This window comes from Prionailurus bengalensis, chromosome C2, assembly GCF_016509475.1.
Source record: "Prionailurus bengalensis isolate Pbe53 chromosome C2, Fcat_Pben_1.1_paternal_pri, whole genome shotgun sequence".
In the NCBI taxonomy this organism is placed as follows: Eukaryota; Metazoa; Chordata; class Mammalia; order Carnivora; family Felidae; genus Prionailurus; species Prionailurus bengalensis.
Window position 1 is genome coordinate 99,188,990 of NC_057350.1, and position 21,969 is coordinate 99,210,958.

The 21,969-nt window shown below is 38.3% G+C and overlaps 1 protein-coding gene across 3 annotated transcripts in view; it reads left to right on the forward strand.

Annotated features, from left to right (window-relative positions):
* ZBBX (zinc finger B-box domain containing) overlaps positions 1-1,544 on the forward strand; it is a 116,693-nt gene extending 115,149 nt beyond the window's left edge. For all 3 annotated transcript variants that reach the window (XM_043594971.1, XM_043594973.1, XM_043594974.1), the window contains one exon: positions 1,249-1,544. In XM_043594971.1, the coding sequence (XP_043450906.1) occupies positions 1,249-1,363 (115 nt within the window). In that variant the 3' untranslated portion in view covers positions 1,364-1,544. The remainder of the gene's footprint in view (positions 1-1,248) is intronic.
* Positions 1,545-21,969: the final 20,425 nt, after the last annotated feature.

Consider the following 21,969-nt stretch of genomic DNA (forward strand, 5'->3'; position numbering starts at 1 on the left):
TCAAAAAAGTAGTTTATCATGTCAGTCTATTACTGACGTGCTGGAATTTCTTGAAAAGGGAGGAAGGATCCTTGTAGAAGGATTAAGATAAATGTAAAATAGAAAGTCCCTTGAACTGTAAATTCCTTTGATTGGTTTGAAGTCTAATATTGCATTAAAAGGGAATCAAGAGTCCATTATTATTCCATCTTTCTAAAGGAGAAAATCATTTAGCTGTGGCCCTTGGATTTTTGCATTTCTAACACCACTTCCATTTTTAGAAAGAGAGATCAGTATAAAGTTGCTATTTTTTTCCCTAAAAAGCTCTTTTAAAACAAAGTAACTTAAACCTACCACATACTCTCAGCATCATTTCATAAAAGAAAGGACATTTAATACTAAAAATATAAGGGGCACAAACAGAATAAAGCAGTTCTTTAAAATTAAAAACGTCATGAAAAAGTCCTTACCTTGTCCTTATTTTCCCTTCTTAGACCAGTGAAAATTTTTATCTCAGTCAGATCTGCCCTAACCCACAGATCAGAGTCTAGGAACTTGCTGATTTAGCCTCTGTGGGTCATAAAAAAGAATCCAAAAAGATACCTATCACAGGATGAAGTATTTTATATTATTTAGTGGCATAGCATGGGCTGAAATTCTAGATAACTTGGACAAAAAAAATCTGAATTACACAAACTCCTTTCTGCTCCCCCACACTACTTCCTTCCCTAGACCTGACACCTGTATGCTAGACTTTCTACCAGTTCTTCTCCACAGTAAAATGTAACAAGATAAAATAACTAAATAATTGCTGCCATTAAATTTGGTTTTGGCATATCTTGATTGGCTATCCACATAGTCCTAATTTACAGTACGCAAAAGAGGTGATTTATTTGGCAATCTATTCGTTGGGATTCTATTGCACAGCCAACGTAATGATGAATGTTCTTAATGATGACCTGAGGCTCGGCAAGTTTCTGAAGTGCCTTCTGAATCATCAGTGAAAGACACAACCAGAGAGCATAAAATCGTCTCCCCTTGGTTCCACTGTGGCTTTATTTCTCGGGAGAGGGAGAATGATGAGAATTTCTCATTAAAAGGAGGCTTGGTATATTGGGCACATTGAAAATTATGGCCCCAGTCGGAGACAGCCCCCTCACGTCGGCCTGCCTCCAATGACTTCAATGCATGTAGTATTGATCAGAAGATGAATGAAGAGTTGAAACCTGGTTCTGTATATTGTGTATTGATCTTTTAATGTATTTCCAGCTCTTCTGAAAAAGATACTGAAATTCAGTCTTTGCTGACACTTCCTGAAAGCAGCACGGAGGAGGAGGAGGAAGAGGATTTTCTTGACCGGCAACACGTCATCACACTCCCATAATCAAAGAGTGCCTAATGATAATGATCATTTGTTCATTATGTTTTCCATTTGGTACCCAGAGTAAAGCAAACAGCTGAAAAAAGTGACCAAGTGATTACTTGTCCCCGGTGCTGGAGATTTGATTGCTAATGTTTCTGATATTTCAAGATTGGCAGACTAATAAAAATCAGTGAAATTGTAAGTTCAAGGGCTTTTTCTTCCAAACGATTTATTGTATGTCAAACGCTGATCTATATTACACACAATATTAGTAAAATTTGGTGAATTTTAAAAATGAACAGTTATAATTGTGTCTCTAGAACCTATTATAGGTTAGAACATGATTGCATTTAAAGTAATATTGGATGGTTGAATTATAGTTTAAGCAATTATGTCATCAGTAAGAGCATACATTTGATGGCCATAGCATTAATTGAGCCTGGAATCCGTGTTTTGCTTTGGTAATTACTGTTTCGTTTTGTTATGTTTCGTTTTGTTTCGGTTAGGGTTTTTGAAATTCACACAAGTTCTGGTAGCTTCAAAAGTTGCTGCCAGAAGAGAAAAAAGAAGACCCAAAATAAAGCAGACATAACACTTGTCATTCTAGTGTGACACAAAAACTTATACTAGAAAACACAGAACCCGCCCCCACCACCTCCCACAAACATCTTACTTTGGGCAGGTCACTGTGATGGTTAATTTTTTGTCAATTTGGCCACACTGTGGTACCCAGATATTTGCTAAAACTTTACTCTGGATGTTTCTGTGAACACATTTTTGAGGTGAGATCAACATTTAAATCAATAGACTTTGAGTAAAGCTGATTAGTCATAGTGGTGTGTGTGGATGTCATCTAATCAGCTTGAAAGTCTTTTTTTAAAAAAAAATTTTTAATGTTTGTTTATTTTTGAGAGAGACAGAGATAGAATGCAAATGGGTTAGGGGAAGAGAGAGAGGGAGACACAGAATCTGAACCAGGCTCCAGGCTCCGAGCTGTCGGCACAGAGCCCGACGCGGGGCCTGAACTCACAAGCTGTAAGATCATGACCTGAGCCGAAGTCAGTCGCTCAACCGACTGAGCCTCCCAGGCGCCCCAACTTGAAAGTCTTAAGAGAAAAAAGACTCAGGTCCTCCACGGAAGAGGGAATGCCACCTTCAGGTTGCCTTTGAGCTCAAACTGCAACATTAGCTCTTTCCTGGGTCTCCAGCCATCTGGCCTGCTCTGTAGATGTTGGATTTGCTAGCTGTCACAATTGATTCTATTTCCCTAGACAACCTTGACTAATACAAATATATCTGTAGGACTGTTGTGACACCCAGAGAAAATAACACATGCAGAGGTGTTTTGCTAGTCTTAGTAGTAGTAGATCTTGGGGTTGGTGGGTGTCCAGTGCTTTACTTGATCTTATAATTCAAGGGTTTAAGAAAAGAGCAGAAGGAGACGTGGGGAGGGATAGTTTCATGGTTGTCACTTTGTGACGCTTTAGGACAGTTTCCCCTTAAAGAGATTGTTGACATCAGGAAAACATACCTGCAGGTTGGCTATGCCATCATCACAGCCTTAACTGTATCTCAAGGTTCAGATTCTTTTTTTCTTCCCTATGATTCTGGGTAATAGCCCCTTATAGAAGATTGATGATTGTTTAGTGTAATTTATCTCTGATAATTTTTCCATGGGATCGATACATTGTACTGGTCATCTACTAGCAGGATAGAAAATGGTGAAGACACCTATTTCTATGCCTTTCAATATAAAAATGCGCTTCATTAAAGTGGTTCACATAAATGAACAATAAACAATAAGGAAACCCACTCATACTATCAAAATTAAATTTCCTGAACGACATTAGTATCTTAAAATGAAGAGTGTGACTCCTCCAAAGTGTTCACTCTCCTCTTAGCACTGCCTCTGTCCCCATCCCAGGGAGTTAACAGTGAGTCACCTTCAAATCTGCGTCGTTTATGTTAAAGGCCCTTCTGTCATCTTGTCCTGAGGCTGATAGCTCTCTGACTTTTTGTATTTGTAGTTAACTGTTCATCAGTTAAAATAGGAAGGAAAATACATTATTTTTGGTTTTAGCATGTCTGCTCAGGTTTAAAATTTCTCTACTCTCCCTACCCTCCTTTGCGGTAGGACATCTTCATTCCTCTGATGAAGAAGAAAATTGCTCCCTAGGTGCAATTTATAAAAGTCCAGTGTTTTTCTCAACGTGGAAGGAGGTGTTGTCTTATTCTCATTAAGGAAGAAGGACCACTGCTATTCCTTCTGTCTTGAGTCTTGGCTTGAGTCTTTTATGAACTAGCTCAGAAAGAGATTTTATAAGATACTGTTACCTTTTACAATGTAAAAATTTTTAAATAAAAATAAATCTGAGAATTAGTTGTCATGAATGCATTTCTGGCCAGAACTTGAGATAATGCATAGACCGTTGACTTTGTCATTCGACTTCCAATATGACATTGAAATTAAACATGAGGGTCCTCGGTGGCAGAGCAGGCTCCCTTCTGCCTTTATTTGCTCCCCATATCCACACATTTAGAAAAGTTCCTTAATTCCTTTGCCATTAGTCTAATGAGGAAATAAAAACTAAATAAGATTAGAGCCTTTGCCTGAAGCAGTTTCAATGTGTTCTCTCATTTTGAAGCTCAGGCTTAGAATCACTGTTAAAGGCACACACCTAGTTCTGACTGTGGAATCCAGAGAGTTACAGACATTCAAGAAGAATCACAACCATATTCCCAATACTAGAGTTACCACAGTGTGCCTCTAGCAACCACTGGACAAATGATCACACGGTTTTGTATGCACGTTGGGATTTAGTAGTTTATACTCAGACATGCCTGGTGGTGTGATAGTACTAGGAAATTCTGTAATTTTATAACTCTGGAGATACACAGAATGGAAACAAATTGACATTAAGTTATATTTGGTAGCTTGAATATATTGTTTGATATTTACTGTCGTTCACATCTAGTACACTCTGAGTGTGTCACGCTAGACAGGCCAATGGGGTGCACTACCCTTTAAGACCACTCAGTGCTGTGCCTTATATGTAAAGTGCAAAGAAAACCTTTCTTGAACAAATGCCTGTTACAAAATGACTCCATCTCTGTAATAGGGCACTCAGATATTTTAAATAATTCCTTGATTCAGAAAAAAACAGGTCTCTATGTCCCTATGATTCAGTGGTTGGAAAGATCTTGAGCAATGCTTATCTCATCTTTTTTTGTTTTTCCTTTAATTTTATTGATTTTGAGAGACAGAGAGAGAGTGTGAGCAGGGGAGGGGAAGAGAGAGAGGGAGAGAAGGAGAATCCCAAGCAAGCTCCGCAGTATCAGCCCAGAGCTAAAGCGGGGCTCAAACTCACGAACCGCGGGATTATGACCTAAGCCGAAGTTGGACGTTTAACCGACTGAGCCACCCAAGCGCCCCTCAAAATGTACTTCTGAATGAGACTTTTTCTAATTTCTGTCTAAAGTAAGTCCCTGTGTTCCTTTCTCTTTCTCTTTCTTTCTCATAGCATCCTGCTTTTCCCTTCATAGCGCCTCATAGCACAATAATGTATTGGTGTGAATTTTTTTTTTAAATTTTTCTTTTCAACGTTTATTTTTGGGACAGAGAGAGACAGAGCATGAACGGGGGAGGGGCAGAGAGAGAGGGAGACACAGAATCGGAAACCGGTTCCAGGCTCTGAGCCATCAGCCCAGAGCCCGACGCGGGGCTCGAACTCAGGACCGCAAGATCGTGACCTAGCTGAAGTCGGACGCTTAACCGACTGCGCCACCCAGGTGCCCATATTGGTGTGAATTTTGAATGTATGTCAAGTAGACCTTACATTTCAACTAAACATGGATTATATCCATTTTGCTCACCACTATGCACTTAACCTCTAGCATATGCCTAGCTCTCACTACTGGTCATCAGGAATGAATGAATGAATGAATGAATATGCCAGATCCAATGATAAACCATCTTAGTCCCTAGTTTTTCCCAAGAGGAGACAGTATGATGTGTATGTATGTGTATACAGTATACACATACACACATATACGTCTCATGAGAGAAACACAGGCTATCAGGTTATATATTTACTAGATGGCAGATCATTTATTTGAATGTGTTTCTACATCACAAAATGGAAGAAAAAAAAGATACTGACTTTACTTAGTTCAGAAGAACATTGTGAGAAACAAATGTAGTAGTGAATGCGGAAACACTTTGGAAATTGGAAAGCACTCTGTCATGATTATTACCATCACTTTTCACGAGTTAATTCTACACATTGAATATACAGGCACATTAATGGATGGATCAGTTAGTGAATTTAGGATCAAGTTAATGATACACGAAAGTCACTCAATGTAATATCTAAAGTGGAGAAAGTTTTCAGTGAGTTGGACAATTTGACTGATATAAAGTTGTTTATGTTGAAAGCTAAATATCTAAATTTATTTTATTAATATTATTTTTGAAACATCTCCTATGTTTAGGTTTCTTCTGTCATGTGTAAGTTCAGAATTTTTAAATATTAAAATTGCACTGGTACTTTTATTATAAACACTCTGATCATCATGCTTTCGGAGAGGATAAATTTTAAAAACATACCATTTATACCTCCCCAAATCTGTTTTTATAGGATATTCTGTTTCATCATAGTTTTCATCCCTGGTTATTTATTACTAGCCACATTTTCATGAAAACAATCTTCATTTCCTCAGAGTTCATCTGTGCCTGTAGTTTATCCCCCACCTAAAGTCATAATTCTTTGTTAGTGACACCCTGATTGTTTGCTGGGTAAATGATTATGATGTTGCAAACAGGATTATGACTTTAGCTGGGGAATAACCAGCAGGCATAGATGAACTCTAAGGAAATAAAATCCTCCCTTTTTAATGCAAATGTCTTCCATAGTTAAGGAAAAGGAGAGGATATTTTTAATGTTCTCCATGAGGTGACAGTTATGTTTAAAATGAGAAGAATTAATTGATTGATGGGGTTAGCTTGTATTTCTTTTTTCAACTAAATGTAATATGCAATAACAGTTATGGAAACAGTTCTCAGCATCTCTATGCTCTTGCTTCTGCCAGAAGGAAGCACTCTTTCTATCCAGAAAACAAAAATACATTATTCTTGATACAAATGCTTAGGAACATTTCCAAAAGGGGAAATGTACTTCATCCCTATTTTATAATTAAGTCTTATTTATTCATAAGTTAAGTATGAAAGAGATGTTTTAGGGTAAATTTTGATATAATTTCACATTTTTTTTAGTTAATGGTCATATTTTTATAGTATACCATTTTGTCGTTCATCCAAGTGACAGTAGATTTCGTAAACAGCTTCTATACTTAAAAAGTGAAAGTGGCAAGTGCAGGCAGGAGATGAACAGATGCACATTCAAGTTTTCAAAAGTACCCCATTTACTTTCTCCTCTCACCTACGCCACAGCTCTGAAAGAAACCCTGGTAAGTTAGGCCATTGAATCAATCAGGATATGGTTTAATTTTATATCACAGGAAACTCCAAATAACAGTAGACTAACATAGATGATTCTCTTGTATGTAAAGTCAGGGAATAGGCAGTGTAACGCTGGTGTGGCAACTACACCTTACTGTGTTGTTTCTATCCTCAAGGTCACCTTGTCGTTCAAGACGGGGGCAGACTTCTAGCCATCAGAATCTGAGTTCAAGGCGTCAAGAAGTGGGAAAGTGGGGAGCGCGAAATAGATACCCCCTAACTGAGGTAACTTCCTTTAACTTCCTGGAAAGCTCACACAACATTTCCACTTGCGGATTATTGGCCAGAACTTAGCCACATCAGATGCTAGGGAATTTGGAAATGTAGTCGCTTAAGTGGGCACATTGCTACCCAGAAGAAAATTGGGCTTGTGTTACGGGGGAAGGTGGATATTGAAGGCACCTGGCTGTCTGTCACAGCCTCTAGTGTTACTTTCATTACTGGTCCACCACAGCTCACTTTCAGAATATATGCATTTTGAAGTTGATGTGGTTTGAAATATGTGGCAGAAACCAACCTTTTGAGATTTAAACAAATCAAATTTAAGAGACACTCCTATACTTAAATCACTCAAGTTCATGTATAAACCATACCTCTCTTTTAGTCTGAAAGACATGCTTTAGTTACACAAACAGAGACCTCATCATTATTCAACTTCAGGTTTTCACCTTAGGACTTCTTGAAACACATTCCACATCTCTTTAAAGTTCAGTCTTTGGGCTGATGCCCAAATCCAATCTGCTTTGGCAAGGACTTTCAGTGCACTCTGTTAAAAAATACTGTGATATGAAATATTTGTCTCAAATGGATGTTCCAATATAAGGATATTTTGAAACCTATGATGGAAATTTTTATGCCAATACACAGAGAACAAATATGAAATAGTTTCTTCTTATAGGAATATTGAATACTAGTATAGGAGAGCCAGAGATTACAGATGTTCACATAAAGCAGTGCTTAAATCCTTTGTAGTTGACATATCAAATGAGAGATTAAAGGCTTTCAAGCCAAATTCTGGGGACTCATAAGGTTTCTTGATTTGGGGGGAGGAGTATGAAGGAGGACTGAGTTCTTCAACAAAAGCATCTCTGCCAAGATATTTTTTATGTAAAGGGAGTCTCTATGCCATAGAAGAAAGAATTTTGCCACAAAAGTTAGAGATCTATGGCCTAGAGTCCCAAATCTCTGGGCCCTTCTCAGGCTGGTGTTCTACGATTTATATTGTCACAGAATGTTATATGTTGTTATGATGTTTGGCTGGATTTACATCTTTTTTTGCTGTAAGACCAGACTCCAGAGAACCATGAAGGAAGATAGGTTCTCCTTCTCAATTCACTGAAAGCTATTAAAAAATTATCCAACTTCAAGCAGTTGGCTACATTGCTCACTGACTTCTAGTTAGATGTGTGTTTCTTCAAGTACAGAAACCTAATCAAGATACTGAAAGTAGAGTGGGTTTATTTTACTAAGAAATTGAATTGTATGGATATCTAAGAACAGGAGCTTTGGAAGAGGTGGCCTTGGTCACTCATGGGTTCCTACTTTCGGGGGGCACATTAGCTCTATGTTTCCCTACTGACTGGCTGCTTCTGTTCACTCATCCTTTCTGCTTCTGCTCAAGGATTTAACTTATTATGGTTCATTCAAGGCCTCTGTCTCATGGTTTCCCTCTCAGTTTCACTCAGACAGCTACTTCAGTCTTGAATTGGTTTTTCAATTCTAAATCCAGAGAGAGACGTTAGATTGGTCTGGTTTATATTTTCAAGCCAGACAACAAAGTTACCTAAGGAGGGCTCAGGGCTGGGTCAGAGTCCAACAATTGTCACCAGGCCGTGGTGAGAGGGAGTGGAGAGAAGAAAGGACAATTTGTTTTAAAAATGGTCTCTGCCTCTCAGCAGGCCAGGAGCTGTGATTTCAAAAGTGAGGTGGGTCTGGTATGCCATGGAATTCTCTGAAAAACCCTCAGGAAAGGAGTGGAGTGTCAAAGAGAGAAGTTTGTAGGACAGAGTTGTGATGTTGGGGTGGGTGTGAGGAGAGGGACAGAAAAGAAACGGTGTTAAGGGCTGATGCTCCCTCAGGATCACCCTGATGGTGTGGGAACTGTGCAGGTAGTACTGTCAGCTTCAAGCTCTTACCAGGCCTCCTCAAGGCCATCCTCTCACTTGTGATTCACGTGTCAATAGTACTCTATGCTCAAAGAGCCAATACTGGAAATAGGTAACCTGGAGCTTCATTCTAATTTTGTTCTCTAATGTCCTCATCATAGACACTTTTTCATTTCCAGGACTGATCTACTTGACAACTATGAAGTGAAATTTCACACTGAATTCCCCTTGGAGCAGAATGTTCTCTAGAGGTCTCAGCAGACTTTCAAAAGCAATATTACAAATGTGGCAGGTGCCTTCCCTTGGCTTGTCTGGCATCCGGGGCCAGATGATTCTGACGGGAGCTCAAGCCTGTCTCACAGATTCCCCTTTATTGATTCTTGAAATGGCCCCATTTTCTTTTTTATAGGGGAGGAACTAAACCTCAACCAGATGCTTGTGATTAAAATAAGAGATAATGATAATAGAACTTTTACCAAGGATATGTCTCCTCCTGCTATCGGATAAATGCCAAGGTGAAAACAAGCCATTTATCTGCAAATAAACCTTGCCCTGGGGGTAGATGGTTTATTTTCCAAGTTTGAAACAATTATACTTTGACAGCATCACTCTCCTCTCAAGATTTTAGGTTTATTATAACATCATTAAAAACACATTTAGTTGGTATTAGTGAAACACAGTTCACAGAACTGTTGTGTAAAAGACAATTTTGACATCAAGATAGTCAAAAGCAGTCTCAATCTAATTTTCTGAAAATCCATATTTCTAAAAAAAATATTCCTTATCTTCTCATGAATTAAAGCATCTATTTACTGACACTTCTTTGAAATAGATGGAATTTTATTTTCCTTTCCTGTAAACAATAATGATAGACTACAGTCATACCAAATGGTCAGTGTTTCATTTTATGGTATTTCCTGTTTTAGAATGTAGAAATAGAAATGCTTCAGTTTTTAAAATTATGTTTAGAGAAATTATTCCACTTGATGTTACAGCAGCAGTCAGCATGAATGCTACCTCAGAAGAAGAAAACTGTTTTTCAATTTTCTTTATGGAATCCCAGCTGTACAGAGTTCAAATCCAGGTGAAGCATCTAATTTCTTGAAATGGATAATCTTTGAACTACCCACCACAAATGTGGTGGGAGATTTGTTTATAAAGGAGATAAAATTCCCATTCTTGGCTCAATCCAGAAAGTTCCTTAGAGGGGACAGCATGCTATTATATCTCCAATGAAAAATAGATTTCTCTGAACCTATATCATTAGTCAATCCCCTCACAATAGTTTTTGCTCCCTCCATGGTAAAATTCCTTGAAAGGGATGTCTAAATACCATTTTCATTTCCTGTGTCCCTTTTGACCATGAAGTTTGGCTCTTGTTCTCACCATTTGATCATAATGCTCTTGTCAATGGTGACCTCTATATTCCTCAGAGCTCTCCATAGCCTCTCAGCCTCATTTGATGTGGTTGACGACTCCATAGTCTTTGAAACTGTTCTTTGCATGTCCTTGAGGGCACCACACTCTCATGATTTTCTTTTTCTCTCACTGCTACTTCACAGTGTTGTCTGGAATGCCTTCTTTTCCCAGCTTCTGAAATGTCAATGTGTTCAAGGCCCAATCTTGTAAACTCTTACATATCTACACTCTCTCTTAGTGACCCTATCCAACCTGAAATATACAAGGTCACCTTAATAATCACCCTTAACTCCAGATTAGGATACTGACATGCCAAAAACAGAGTTGTGGACTTTTCTTTGCGAATTTTCTTTGGTCTTCCCCATTTTGTAAATGGCAGCAGTGTTCATCTAACTGCTCCAGCCAAGGACACTGGGAATGACCTTTGAATCTCCCCTTTCCTTTCAGGCTCACATCCATTTTGCAGTAAGTGCTGTTAACTCCAACTTAAAATATGCCTTGAACGTTACCTCTTCTAATTGCCTCCGCCACTCCCACCCGACCCAGTTTACCCATCTCACCCAACATCTCTACTTTGCAAAACGGCCAGAATTATCTTTTAAAAGTGAAAATCAGATCATATTCCTCCCCAGTGCCAACTCCCCCACTGGCCTTGTATCACAGTTACAAAACCTAAGTCAGAGTTTCCCGGTGGCCATCAAGCCCTTTTGTGATTAGGCCCCTACTTGACTCTAGGGCCTCATAACCTACTGCTTTTCCTTGAACTCCCCCTGTTCTGCACACACTGGCCTGCTTGCTGCTGTTTGAACTCAAGAAGGTTCTAGCTTTAGGACTCTCCTTTCTGTAATACTCCTAGGCCCCTAGATTCTTGTATGGTTTTCCTTCTTCAGGTTCAGGTCTCAGCTTAAATATCTCTCAGAGAAGTTTCACTGGTCATTGTATCTGAAGGATCCATACACCTCTTCATTCTTCCCCTTGCACACGAATTTCTTCCTGACCTTTACTACAGGAAGCCTTTATTCACCTTTTTTACTAGCGTCCTTCATTAGAATATAAATAGCACCCTCCATTAGAATATAAACTTCCTGAAAGCTTATATTCTAATATAAGCTTTAACTTTAATATAAGACGGCTGAATGGCTGTTCCATTCCTATGTTATCGGTGTGTGTCTGGCACAAGGAATATTCATTAGTGAATATCATTATTCATTCGTGAGTATTGATCAAGTGAAAACCTTCTGCTCTGTTCTGTTTTTTGCAAGGTGTAAGGTAGGCAGCTGAAAGAAGAAACATTCTATAGTAATTTCCTAACATATATCGAGCATCTATCCTGTATTGTAAGCATTTTTCATCACCTCATAACAACCCCAGGTGGTAAGTACTATTATCAGTCCTCATTTTACATATGAAGAAACAGAAGCACAAAAATAGTTAAATAATGTGTCCAGGGTTACAGGGCTGGTGAGAATGCTAAATTACAAATATAGGCCTTCCAATTCCAGAGTCTAAATGTACCCATGTGTACAATACTTCCTTTCTACTTCTTTCTCCTTCAGTGAACTTTTAAAAGACAGTTTGCTATTGATTTATGGAACAAATTTTAACTTTAGGTGCTAGGATTAAACCTAAGGTTTCCTTAGTAAAATATCTGAACATAGCTTTATTATAGTAAAGTCGTAATTTAATTCTTAAAAATGTGTTTCTCTTAATTTGTTTTTAAATCTTTTACATTGAAACTAGTAGACATTCAATAAGTCTTCGATGAACAAAATATCAAAACCAAAGTCTAGACATGTGATAAATTTATACTCTTAGAGTTCCAGGGTTTATTTTTCTTCCAAAAGTATAGTTTGTCAGTGATCGGGAGGTGGTAGTCAGGAGGCTAAAGTTACTGTGTGTCCTTTCTCTCCTTGACTATAGGATGAGGTACCACTTGGATCATCAGATTTTCTGAGTATACTTGCTCACAAAACAATTATGTGAGGCATCTCATTTATAACAATAGTCAGTATTATCAGCCTAATAAACATTTTTGACAATCCATTATGTGCTAGGCCCTGAAGTAGCCTTTGGGGCATAAATGAATAAAGTATGAATCCTGCCTCAAGGAATTTATGGTCTGATAGGGAGGATAGACACATACGTAATTGTACTAATGAATGTAGATTGACCTCACATCTGTGAGATTTGCATTAAGAAAGGCTTCGCAGAAATGATATTTAATTTGAACCTTGAGAATGAGTTAGAATTTGTCATTTCAACCAGGGTAGTTGGGAGGGGGATGAAAAGCATTCCTGGCAAAACTTATGTGGCAGAAATAGCCCACATATAGAGGGAAACAATTGTCTTTTGGGTTTTCTCATTAGTAAGTTCATTAACTATCATTCAGTTCTGTATCCAGGCAATTTATAGCCCGAAGACAGAAGATTCTGAATTACTACATGCTAACGTTATCTTAAGGTTTGACATTAGGAAACAGTGTATTCTCCTAAGCTCTGGTGACTTGATATTCTGTCCTAAAGGGACAGGAAGCAATAGAGTATTTTTCAAGTTATATATTAAATAATGATGACAGGTTGGAAAAAGAGCAAGGGGGATTCCCATGATACATGGGGACAAGCTGAAGCCAGCCATAGATGGCAGGAGTGTGGCATTCAGCACAACAGCCATGCACTTATTTGTCTTCTCGAATTCCTGGAAAAACTGTCATCACCAGGGACCTCCAGCAAAATGAGTGATGGGGTCATGGGCTGTCTTCCTTTTGATTTAGTGGAAGATGGAAAGCATTAAGTGCACTGTTTGTTGAGGTATTTATCTCCTGCATTGTCATATGCAGCTTAGCACAGAAAGCAACATGGAAAGAAACATTTTCATGTCAACGTGGCTCAAACTCTGCTACATGGAGAATTGGTGGTTTCAAGGAGACCGCTGAGCATGGAGGGCATCAGGGGGCAAGGTTGTGACCCCTACCCTAGTTTCAGCAACAGAATCTCTACTTCTGTCACTCTTTTGTGTAAGATTTTTTTGTCACCGAAGATTTCTCATCTAAAATGTTTAAAAAGCAACTGTTCTAATTCTAAGTGCTCTATAGTGAGAAATGAATCCTTCTTATGACTATTTTAATTGAGTGGAATAGTACTGTGTACACGCTTAGTGCCGCATAATGCACAAATCCATAAAATAGACTGCCGAGCACCTTGTTTTCGAAAAGCTCAGCTTGACTCAGAAGCTGAGTCATTGTTCTGATGATGCACTTTATTTCATCAATTTAAGAAGGACTTTAAGTCTGTAGCCTCTAGTTTTGCTGAGAAGAGTTTGAGGAAACCTCTCAATGTGTGAAGTGACTCTACAACCTATTTTCATTCACAGTTGTAAGAAGCTGAACAAATAGATTTTTTTTAATTTAAGAAATACTCAAGATCAGAGGCTTTTTTCTAGTTTTGGAGTGTTTGAAGATGTATTTGGAGTGGAAGTGTAGAAAGCAGGAAAGTCCAGGACCTAGATGGAACATGTGTTTCCTTAGTGGAACAAGCACTTGGAGCTGAGAGAAGGGACATCACCCAGCTACAGGCAACCTCTACAGACATACTGGAAATAAAAGGGCATAGCAGTTAGCTGAGCTGTTCTGTATTTAGAACAGAAGGTGGGAGTAAGATCAAGGTAGGACCCCAGCAAGAGAAGATCAAACATATTCAATAGATCATCAAAACAGGGCCCAGAAACAATGGGATATGTGGAGACCTGGTGAGAGAATTAGGTTGAAGTCCATTTCTTAGCTCGATGTCTCTAGAATATGGGCGAATGGGTCCCCGAAGAAATTCCAGAGAACTTTTGAGTACTATGAACTTGTAAACTTACATAATTTTGTACTGTGGAAAGAGTCCATGGCTGCTACGGAGTTTTAAAGAAGTCCACTTATGAAAAAGTTTCAGAATTGTTGCGTGGGATCCGAAGTTATACTGGACTAGGGCCAAGAGGACTTGGTGCTGAGATGTCTGAATAGCAAACTACTTCCCGAAGAAGGACAGGAAGGAACCCCAGAATGTGTACAGGAGTCAGGCTACCAGAGGATTGGCTAGCCCCTGCTTTGGAGACAAAGGAAATTCCGTTTTGTCCTTCCTGCAGTCTTCTCTCTAGAGCAAGAGTTTGGGCAATTAACAGAAAGTGCCACTTGCGGACTCATCAGTGGAGATCTGTAAGCATCCCTTCCAGTGAGCAACATGTATAGTGTACAGGACCTGGATTCATCAAATTCTTAGCTCCTACAGTGTATTGATCTTGTGTAGGCATGTAATGGACTCTAGCTCTCATGAAGCTTACATTCTAGTAGGGTAGTTCAACTATAAAAAAGATAAGTAACTATAAATTGTGGTTAGAGATATAAAAGAAATAAGCAGGGTTCTGAGATTGTATTAGTTAGGATAGACTGTGTTATGCTACAGTAGCAAACATCCTACTAAAATTAGTGAGTTAATACAACTCCTGCCATATATCATGGTCAGTTCACTGAGGCTTTGTTCCACATCATCGTCATTCAGAGATGTAGTCTGATGAAATCTCTCCCATCTGGAACATTATCAGTTACTGTAGCATAAGAAAAAAGAATGAGATAATCATATAGCCCCTCTTTAAACTTCTGACCAGAGGTGACACATGCCACTTCCACTCATATTTCTTTGGTTAAAGAAAGATAAAGAATAGTTGAGCAGTTGCTTTAGGTAGTCAGGAAAGTCCATTATGAATAGGTGATATTTGAGTTGAGATCTAAAGGATAGAAAAAAAAAAGCAGGCCACATGAATAAGGGAATGAAATGAGGAGGGGAAGACGCTGCTAGTCAGAACAATATACATGGACAAGAGTGAGCTTGGAATTTTCTAGAAACATATGGAAGATATGTGTCATCTGAAAATAATGGAAAGTGGAGGAGACTGGTTGAAAATGAGAGCAGAAAGATAGGCTGGTATTTGCATTTTTAAGTGCAATTGTTGGCTATTGCGAGGTTTTAAGGAGTTTAGGGACAAAATTGAATTTAAGGTTCAAAAAGTTCATTCTTGCTTCTCTGTGGAGAATGTATTATTGTGGAGCAAGGATGTTAGTGGGAAGAATGGTTTTGAGTCTATATGTCTGTGCTAGTCCAGGGAAAAGGCAATAGGGGCTTCACCAGTTCTCCACTAAAACAGTTGGGCTACTTTGTTTATTTAAAATGTTATGGCCCTTGGTTAAATCCAAGAACGGTTGCAGTAATCTCTCTAGACAACCATTTCTAAACCCTGGCAGGTCTGCATTCCCGATTCTCACACACAACCTATCTGTAATCCTATTTCTCGGACACTGAGTAGCTTCCAGAAGAGTTGCTCCTGGGATTTACTCTTGTTTTTGTAAGTTATTGCCAATAAACAAGAAGTAATAGAAATAAGGGGGTCCTATCTATGGAATGTGGGGTGGGTGGGCTAAGATAATCCTATAAACCCCCTTTTCTTTTTTTACTTTATACCATGGCCCTTATTAATTTATTATGTCATCCATTCACTCATTTACCCACTGTGTTCTGAATGCCTAAGATGTCTGAGGCTTATGCTGGACACGGATAATCAAAGGTGTAGAAAACCACTTTGTTTTCCTCAAGAATCTTATAATCTATTGTGTGTGTGTGTGTGTGTGTGTGTGTTTGTGTGTTAGAGAGAGAGAGAGAGATGACATATAGTACAAGATTATATCCATTATTCTCAACATGTTTTCTAATAATTTGACAAGAGATTATGGGTAGTAAATGCTAGGTCTGCCCAATAGTCTTCACCAGTAAGGTGTAACAATGCTTCCAGCTTTTCTTGGGTCACATGAGTCTCAGGAGATGGGCTTTGTCACAACTTTATAGATTAATTACCCTTTGCCTACTAATCATGAGAAACACATCATGTCATCACTTGATTATTCACAAGAGTCCAGAAAAATACTATGATGGAATTTTACTAGCCTTACGAAAAAAAGGTATGTATGTGCAGATTACAGATCTCTAATTCTATCTATCATCTATCTATCATCTATTATCTATCTATATATCTATCTATCTATCCTCTATATGTCTATATCCAGATCTTGGCTTGGTCATACAGCTGTTGCAGAAAGGCATCTCACATTGAAAACTCAGGAAGCCTTTGAAAATTTGGTCCAAATTTATTATTATTATTATTATCATTTATTACTGTTATTTAGCAATGCTTGGCCCCTCCAGTGGGATTTTCACCGAGTTCACTCTCAGGGTTGCTATGTATGGTTGTGCAGTTGTGCCAGATCAAGGGGATGAATGTGAGATAAAATCCAGCTTGCACTCTGCTTGACAAGCTGTATCCCCTTATGAGGTATCTACATCCACCCGGATAGCTCTTTAAATTGAAAGGTGGCTTGTAGGTAATTGGGACTCTGTTCCCCTAAACTCAGGTAACAACACCTGGTATTTGTAACAAAGCACCCAACAACATCTGGTGTCCAAGTCCCTAATGTGTTTTCTGGATCCTCAATTTGTGGAAGAGGATCCAGCTGATGAGGTACCATGGGGATGCATACAGCGACTCTCTGTTCATGTGGCTTACAAAACTGAATAGAATGCCAGATGCCTTGATGAAAGTGGTCTTGACTGAGGCTGTAGTTTGAGTAGGAAGATGCATTGTGCAGAGAGAGACGAAAGAAAATTTGAGACACCCAGATAGTCAAATCAGTCTTGCTGACCAGTGGTGTGTTATGGCCCAAGCTGGATTAATCTCCCATTTATCACATTGTCAGGGCTTAGTTTCTGTGTTATTCAGCAGGTACAAAACAAGTGAGAGCCCATTAGCAAGGGGCTTCAATACCTGTGTCAAGGCTGAAGGAAGGGAATATGTTGGAGCCATCTTATTCTCTCTTATCCTTTTTTATCCCATATGTAATATACGAACAGTTATTCCTATCATTTGTGAGGTACAGCTAAGAGGTACTATTTGCATAGGGTTTTGCAAAGTGTTCAATATGTAGCAGGCATTAAAAAATTAAGCAGTGATGGTAATAGCAATGCAGAGGCAAAGAAGCAGTTGTAATCACATCGTGAAACTCAGTTTTCAGCTGGGGCCCTCTGGCCCTCTAATATGTGCTTTAACTTGGTCTAAATCCCAATCCACCCTCTTTCTGCCTTGTCTCATCCTTCTCTTTGTGCCTATTCCATAGCAACACACGTTGTTTTCAGTTGTACTTGCTCAGTTGTAACTGCAGAAGAACGACACTGCTTCCAAGGGAAGGATCCAGACGTATATTCAAAGTTTCCCCTTTGCTGAAGACTTTGTGGGGGTGGAAAGGAAGTTGTAAGCATAGTAGAGGACATCATGTCTCTAGTGGTGGAAAGAAAGGAATATTAGTCTGGACTGGCAATAGCTTGGATGTCATGGATGAGAAAGAACAGTGGCACAGGGCTCTCAAGTTTTAAATCAAATGGGAAGATGGTGCTGTCATTTACAGAAATGTTATAACAAGTGACAGACTTCAAAAGGAACTTTTTATATGATTATATATGTAATTTATGCTGTAATATTTCCCAAATATATATTTTCCAGGCTTAAAACTATATACTACCACTATCAACAGCTATTTTTAACTTTTATTATTAACTATGAAATTAGGTTAAGCGGAAATTCATACTGTTTTTCTTCTGTGGTTTGAAATCACCCAGAAATGATATATATCATCTCTGTACAACAAGACCTTTAAATATGCCAGTTTATCAAAGATACATGGAATTAAGCAAATATAAATAAATTTACTTATAAGAAATCTGAAAATGATACAGTAAAATGTCTTTAATTGATTTGCATTGGAATGTGATGGCTGGTTAATTCAGAGGCTTATTGGGAAACCAATCTAGCCCTGATGTGGAGATAATGGACTGCTAATTGCCATGCATTTGAGCCTGTTAATATCTTGTTTCCCACCCGCTATGTTCCCTCCTGTTGGCACGTCTGCCAAGCAGATCGACCTGAGCTGTTGGATAAGGTTAAAGTGCTTAAGGCATTAAAATCTCCAGCCATTTCGCTCTCATCTATTGCTATTTTTTTTTTTAGTATTTCAAAAAAGAAATGTTGGAGCAATTAGCTATCACAGAAAAATCATTCTCTTTTAATGCCACATAGTTTATATGTGGAGCCATTAGTAATAAGGACATACAAGCTGGATCATGGGGCTAAGAACACATTTAGTGAGAGTATAATAGAAAAGAAATTATTAATGCCTAAGGACTGTAAATATTTGAACTTGGACCAAGAAAAACAAACAAAAATAATGATTTTAAGGCAAACATTTTGCCTGAGTTTCCTAGTAGACCAATGAGTTACAAGGGTTGTGTGTTCATTAATCAAACTTATGACAGAGGAGAAACAGTGCTAATGGAAGGTTAAGAGCTAGAATTGACCTGAAAGATCAATTTAACCCAAACCAATGATTTTATAAGGAAACTTGAGGGCCAGCAAGGTTAAGTAACTTGCCCAAAGTTGTCAAGCTAGTTAGAGTCAGGGCTAAAACTGAATTTCAGCTCAGGATTTTCGCACAAAATCACTTCCAGGCTGTGTGACTTACAGTTGCCAAGCACATTGCTCACAAGGAGAATCTATTTGGTTCTTCATTCCTTTATTGAAATAAAAAAAAAAACACTTTTTCTGAGGACCTACTGTGTTCCTAGCAGTTTTCTGGGCATTTTGGGCTTGGGAAACAAAAAGCTCTTGGCTTTAAGAGACTTACACACAATGAGCGGGTGGGGAGGGAGAGATGGTATATGATAGAGTGAACTCAAGCAGAATGTCGGTATGAGCATGGGGTAACGAGCCTAAGGGGAAGTAGAGAGACCCTGGGGGTTGAAGGGGAATCTCTAACGATGGATAGCTGCTGGTTAGGTCAGGAGGGAGAAGAAGCAGGACCCACTGTTAAACTACAAAGGTGTGAGATTTACAAAAGTGTTCCCTTTGAGTAGCGTAGCCCAATGGGCATGTGGCTTGGATACTGGATTTCAACTCCAATCACTCCCTGTGGCTGAATTCTGATGTCAGGCACAATCTCCATGACGTTAAGCAGAAGGATGTTTCAAGCCATCCTAGGAAAGCCTATACAACTTACACCTGTGAGGTGATTACTAAGGCAGGTGGCACAATTCCTATATACTTCTCCCACTCTTTCTCTTCCTAGCTGGGATTGCTCAATCTAAGTGCCAGACAGATGCTTTGCATTACTTACAGTATAGTTCAGTTTACACACATTATTGTATTACTCTGGGCTATAACAGTGTAGTTAGTACAGATTTTGAATCCTGCCTCTATCAATTACTTATTAGCTACGTGAACTGGGGCAGGTTACTTCTACTGTCCTATAAAGTGCACAAAAAAATGTGTAATAGGAGCCTTATGACATTGTGAGGGGCAAAAGAATAAAAATATTTACAGCACTTACAAAAGTGCTTAGCATATATAATAAGTCCTGTATAAATACTGGCTGTTATTATCTCATTTGATTGATAAAGTAAATCTATAAAGTCAGCAGTAGTACCTAATGATCCCATTTAACATATGACCCAGGCTATCACTTCAGAACTCAAAACCACTTAAGATTTTACAAGATCGATCCAGGTTTGTGAAAGTCTAAAGTCCTTCCTAAAGTGTTTTTTTGTAAATTCTTCCTGCCTTGCCTTCTCCTGGTTGCCTTAGTTCTTTTTCTCCACTCTGGAGATGGACTTGCTCGTTCTCATGAGTCATCCCTTCTTCTTCCACATCTCCCAATGTTTACCATCAACAATAACAGAGAGCTCTCCAGTGTAAGAGAATTGCACCTTACATAGCAAACAACTTAAAATTGTACATTAAACCTTTCTCCTGCTTGCCACAGAGATTTCTAATGCTTGGAATATCTCACATTTCCCCCACACTCTCACCATCTTGCTGTCATCCCTCTCTCTTCCCCTTTCTATTTCTTCTTTGACTTTTTTTTTCTCTTCACAGTGTCCCTTCAATAGTAAGAGCCAAGCAACCAAATTTATCTATTTATCTCATTTTCTTGTGCAAAGAAACTAAGCCTTCTTTTTTTTTTCTTTCTTTTTTTTCTTTTTTTTTTTTTTTCCTGTCTTGGCTCCTGTTCTTAGAATCTTATCTTTTATCCCAAGTGTCTTAGTGTCTTATCACAGACCTTTGCTAAACAAAGGAAATTCTCTCCCTGAACCTAGACCAGCTAAGAAAATTGATTTTTCTTCTTTGTTACCAATACATGAGGAAACCAAAGCACAGAGAACTTATGTGGATTGCTGAAAGTTACCCATGTGATATTTAGCAAGTGCTTGAACAAAATTACTTTGACTCAAATCTAGTATACTTTCTATTGTCTTCTTATTTAAAGAATAGTTATGAGATAGTTGAGTGTCTTGTCTTTTGATATATTTATTGAGTACACATTCAGTTGAAGGCACTATGCTAGGGACTAAAATTTCAAAGATGAGTAAGATTTAGTCTATGCCCTCAAAGTACTTAAAAATTTACTGTGGGCAACAGAATTCTTTATAGTTTACAAAGAAAATGACCTTGCATCAACTAGAGTAGTTCTCCTTTTGCCAATATTATATCTTGAGCTACTGCCTAAGACTTTTGTTGAAGAAATAGTTCATAGTTTAAAAAAAAAAAGAAATGAAAGAAAAAAAAGAAAGATAATCATCGATATAGGTAGGTTAGTATGGAAGTCCTTTGGTTTACCGTTAACAGTATTCCTCTAATCAGATAATCCTGTTATTTTTAATGATTCATTTTTAATTGATTCAAATAGTAATTTGATTCATTCCTCTTTAAATAAGCATGCATTGCTTTAAAATTCAGAAGAATATACGGATGAAAATAATATTAACCTTGTCCTTCAAAAAGAATGAAGTCTTGCCATTTGCAACAACGTGGATGGTACTAGTGGGTATTATGTTAAGTGAAATAAGTCAGAGGAAGACAAATATCATATGACTTCACTCATATGTGGAATTTAAGATACAAACAGATGAACATAAGGGAAGGGAAGCAAAAATAGTATAAAAACAGAATGAGAGGCACACCAGAAAAGACTCTTAAATACAGAGAACAAACTGAGGGTTGCTGGTGGGGTGTTGTATGAGGAGATGAGCTAAGTGGACAAGAAGCATTAGGGAGGACCCTTGCTGGAATGAACACTGGGTGTTATATGTAAGTGATGAATCACTGACTTCTATTCCTGAAACCATTATTATACTATATGTTAACTAACTTGGATGTAAATTGGAAAAAAAAAATCCTCTCCCTACTCATTTAATTCTGTTAACTTTTTGCTGTATTTCCTTTTAGTTTTTATCATAAAATATACATACATATAACTCGAGAAAAACCTTTCTATATATAATTGGTGTTATGGACTAAATTTTGTCTCCCCCAAAATGATGTGGCAAAGTCCCAACCCCTAGTACCTCAGAATGTGACCTTATTTGGAGACAAAGTCTTTAAAGGTGTGATTAAATTGAAATGAGGCTGTTAGAAGGGGGCTCTAATCCAGTAGGACTGGTGCTCTTATATGCAGA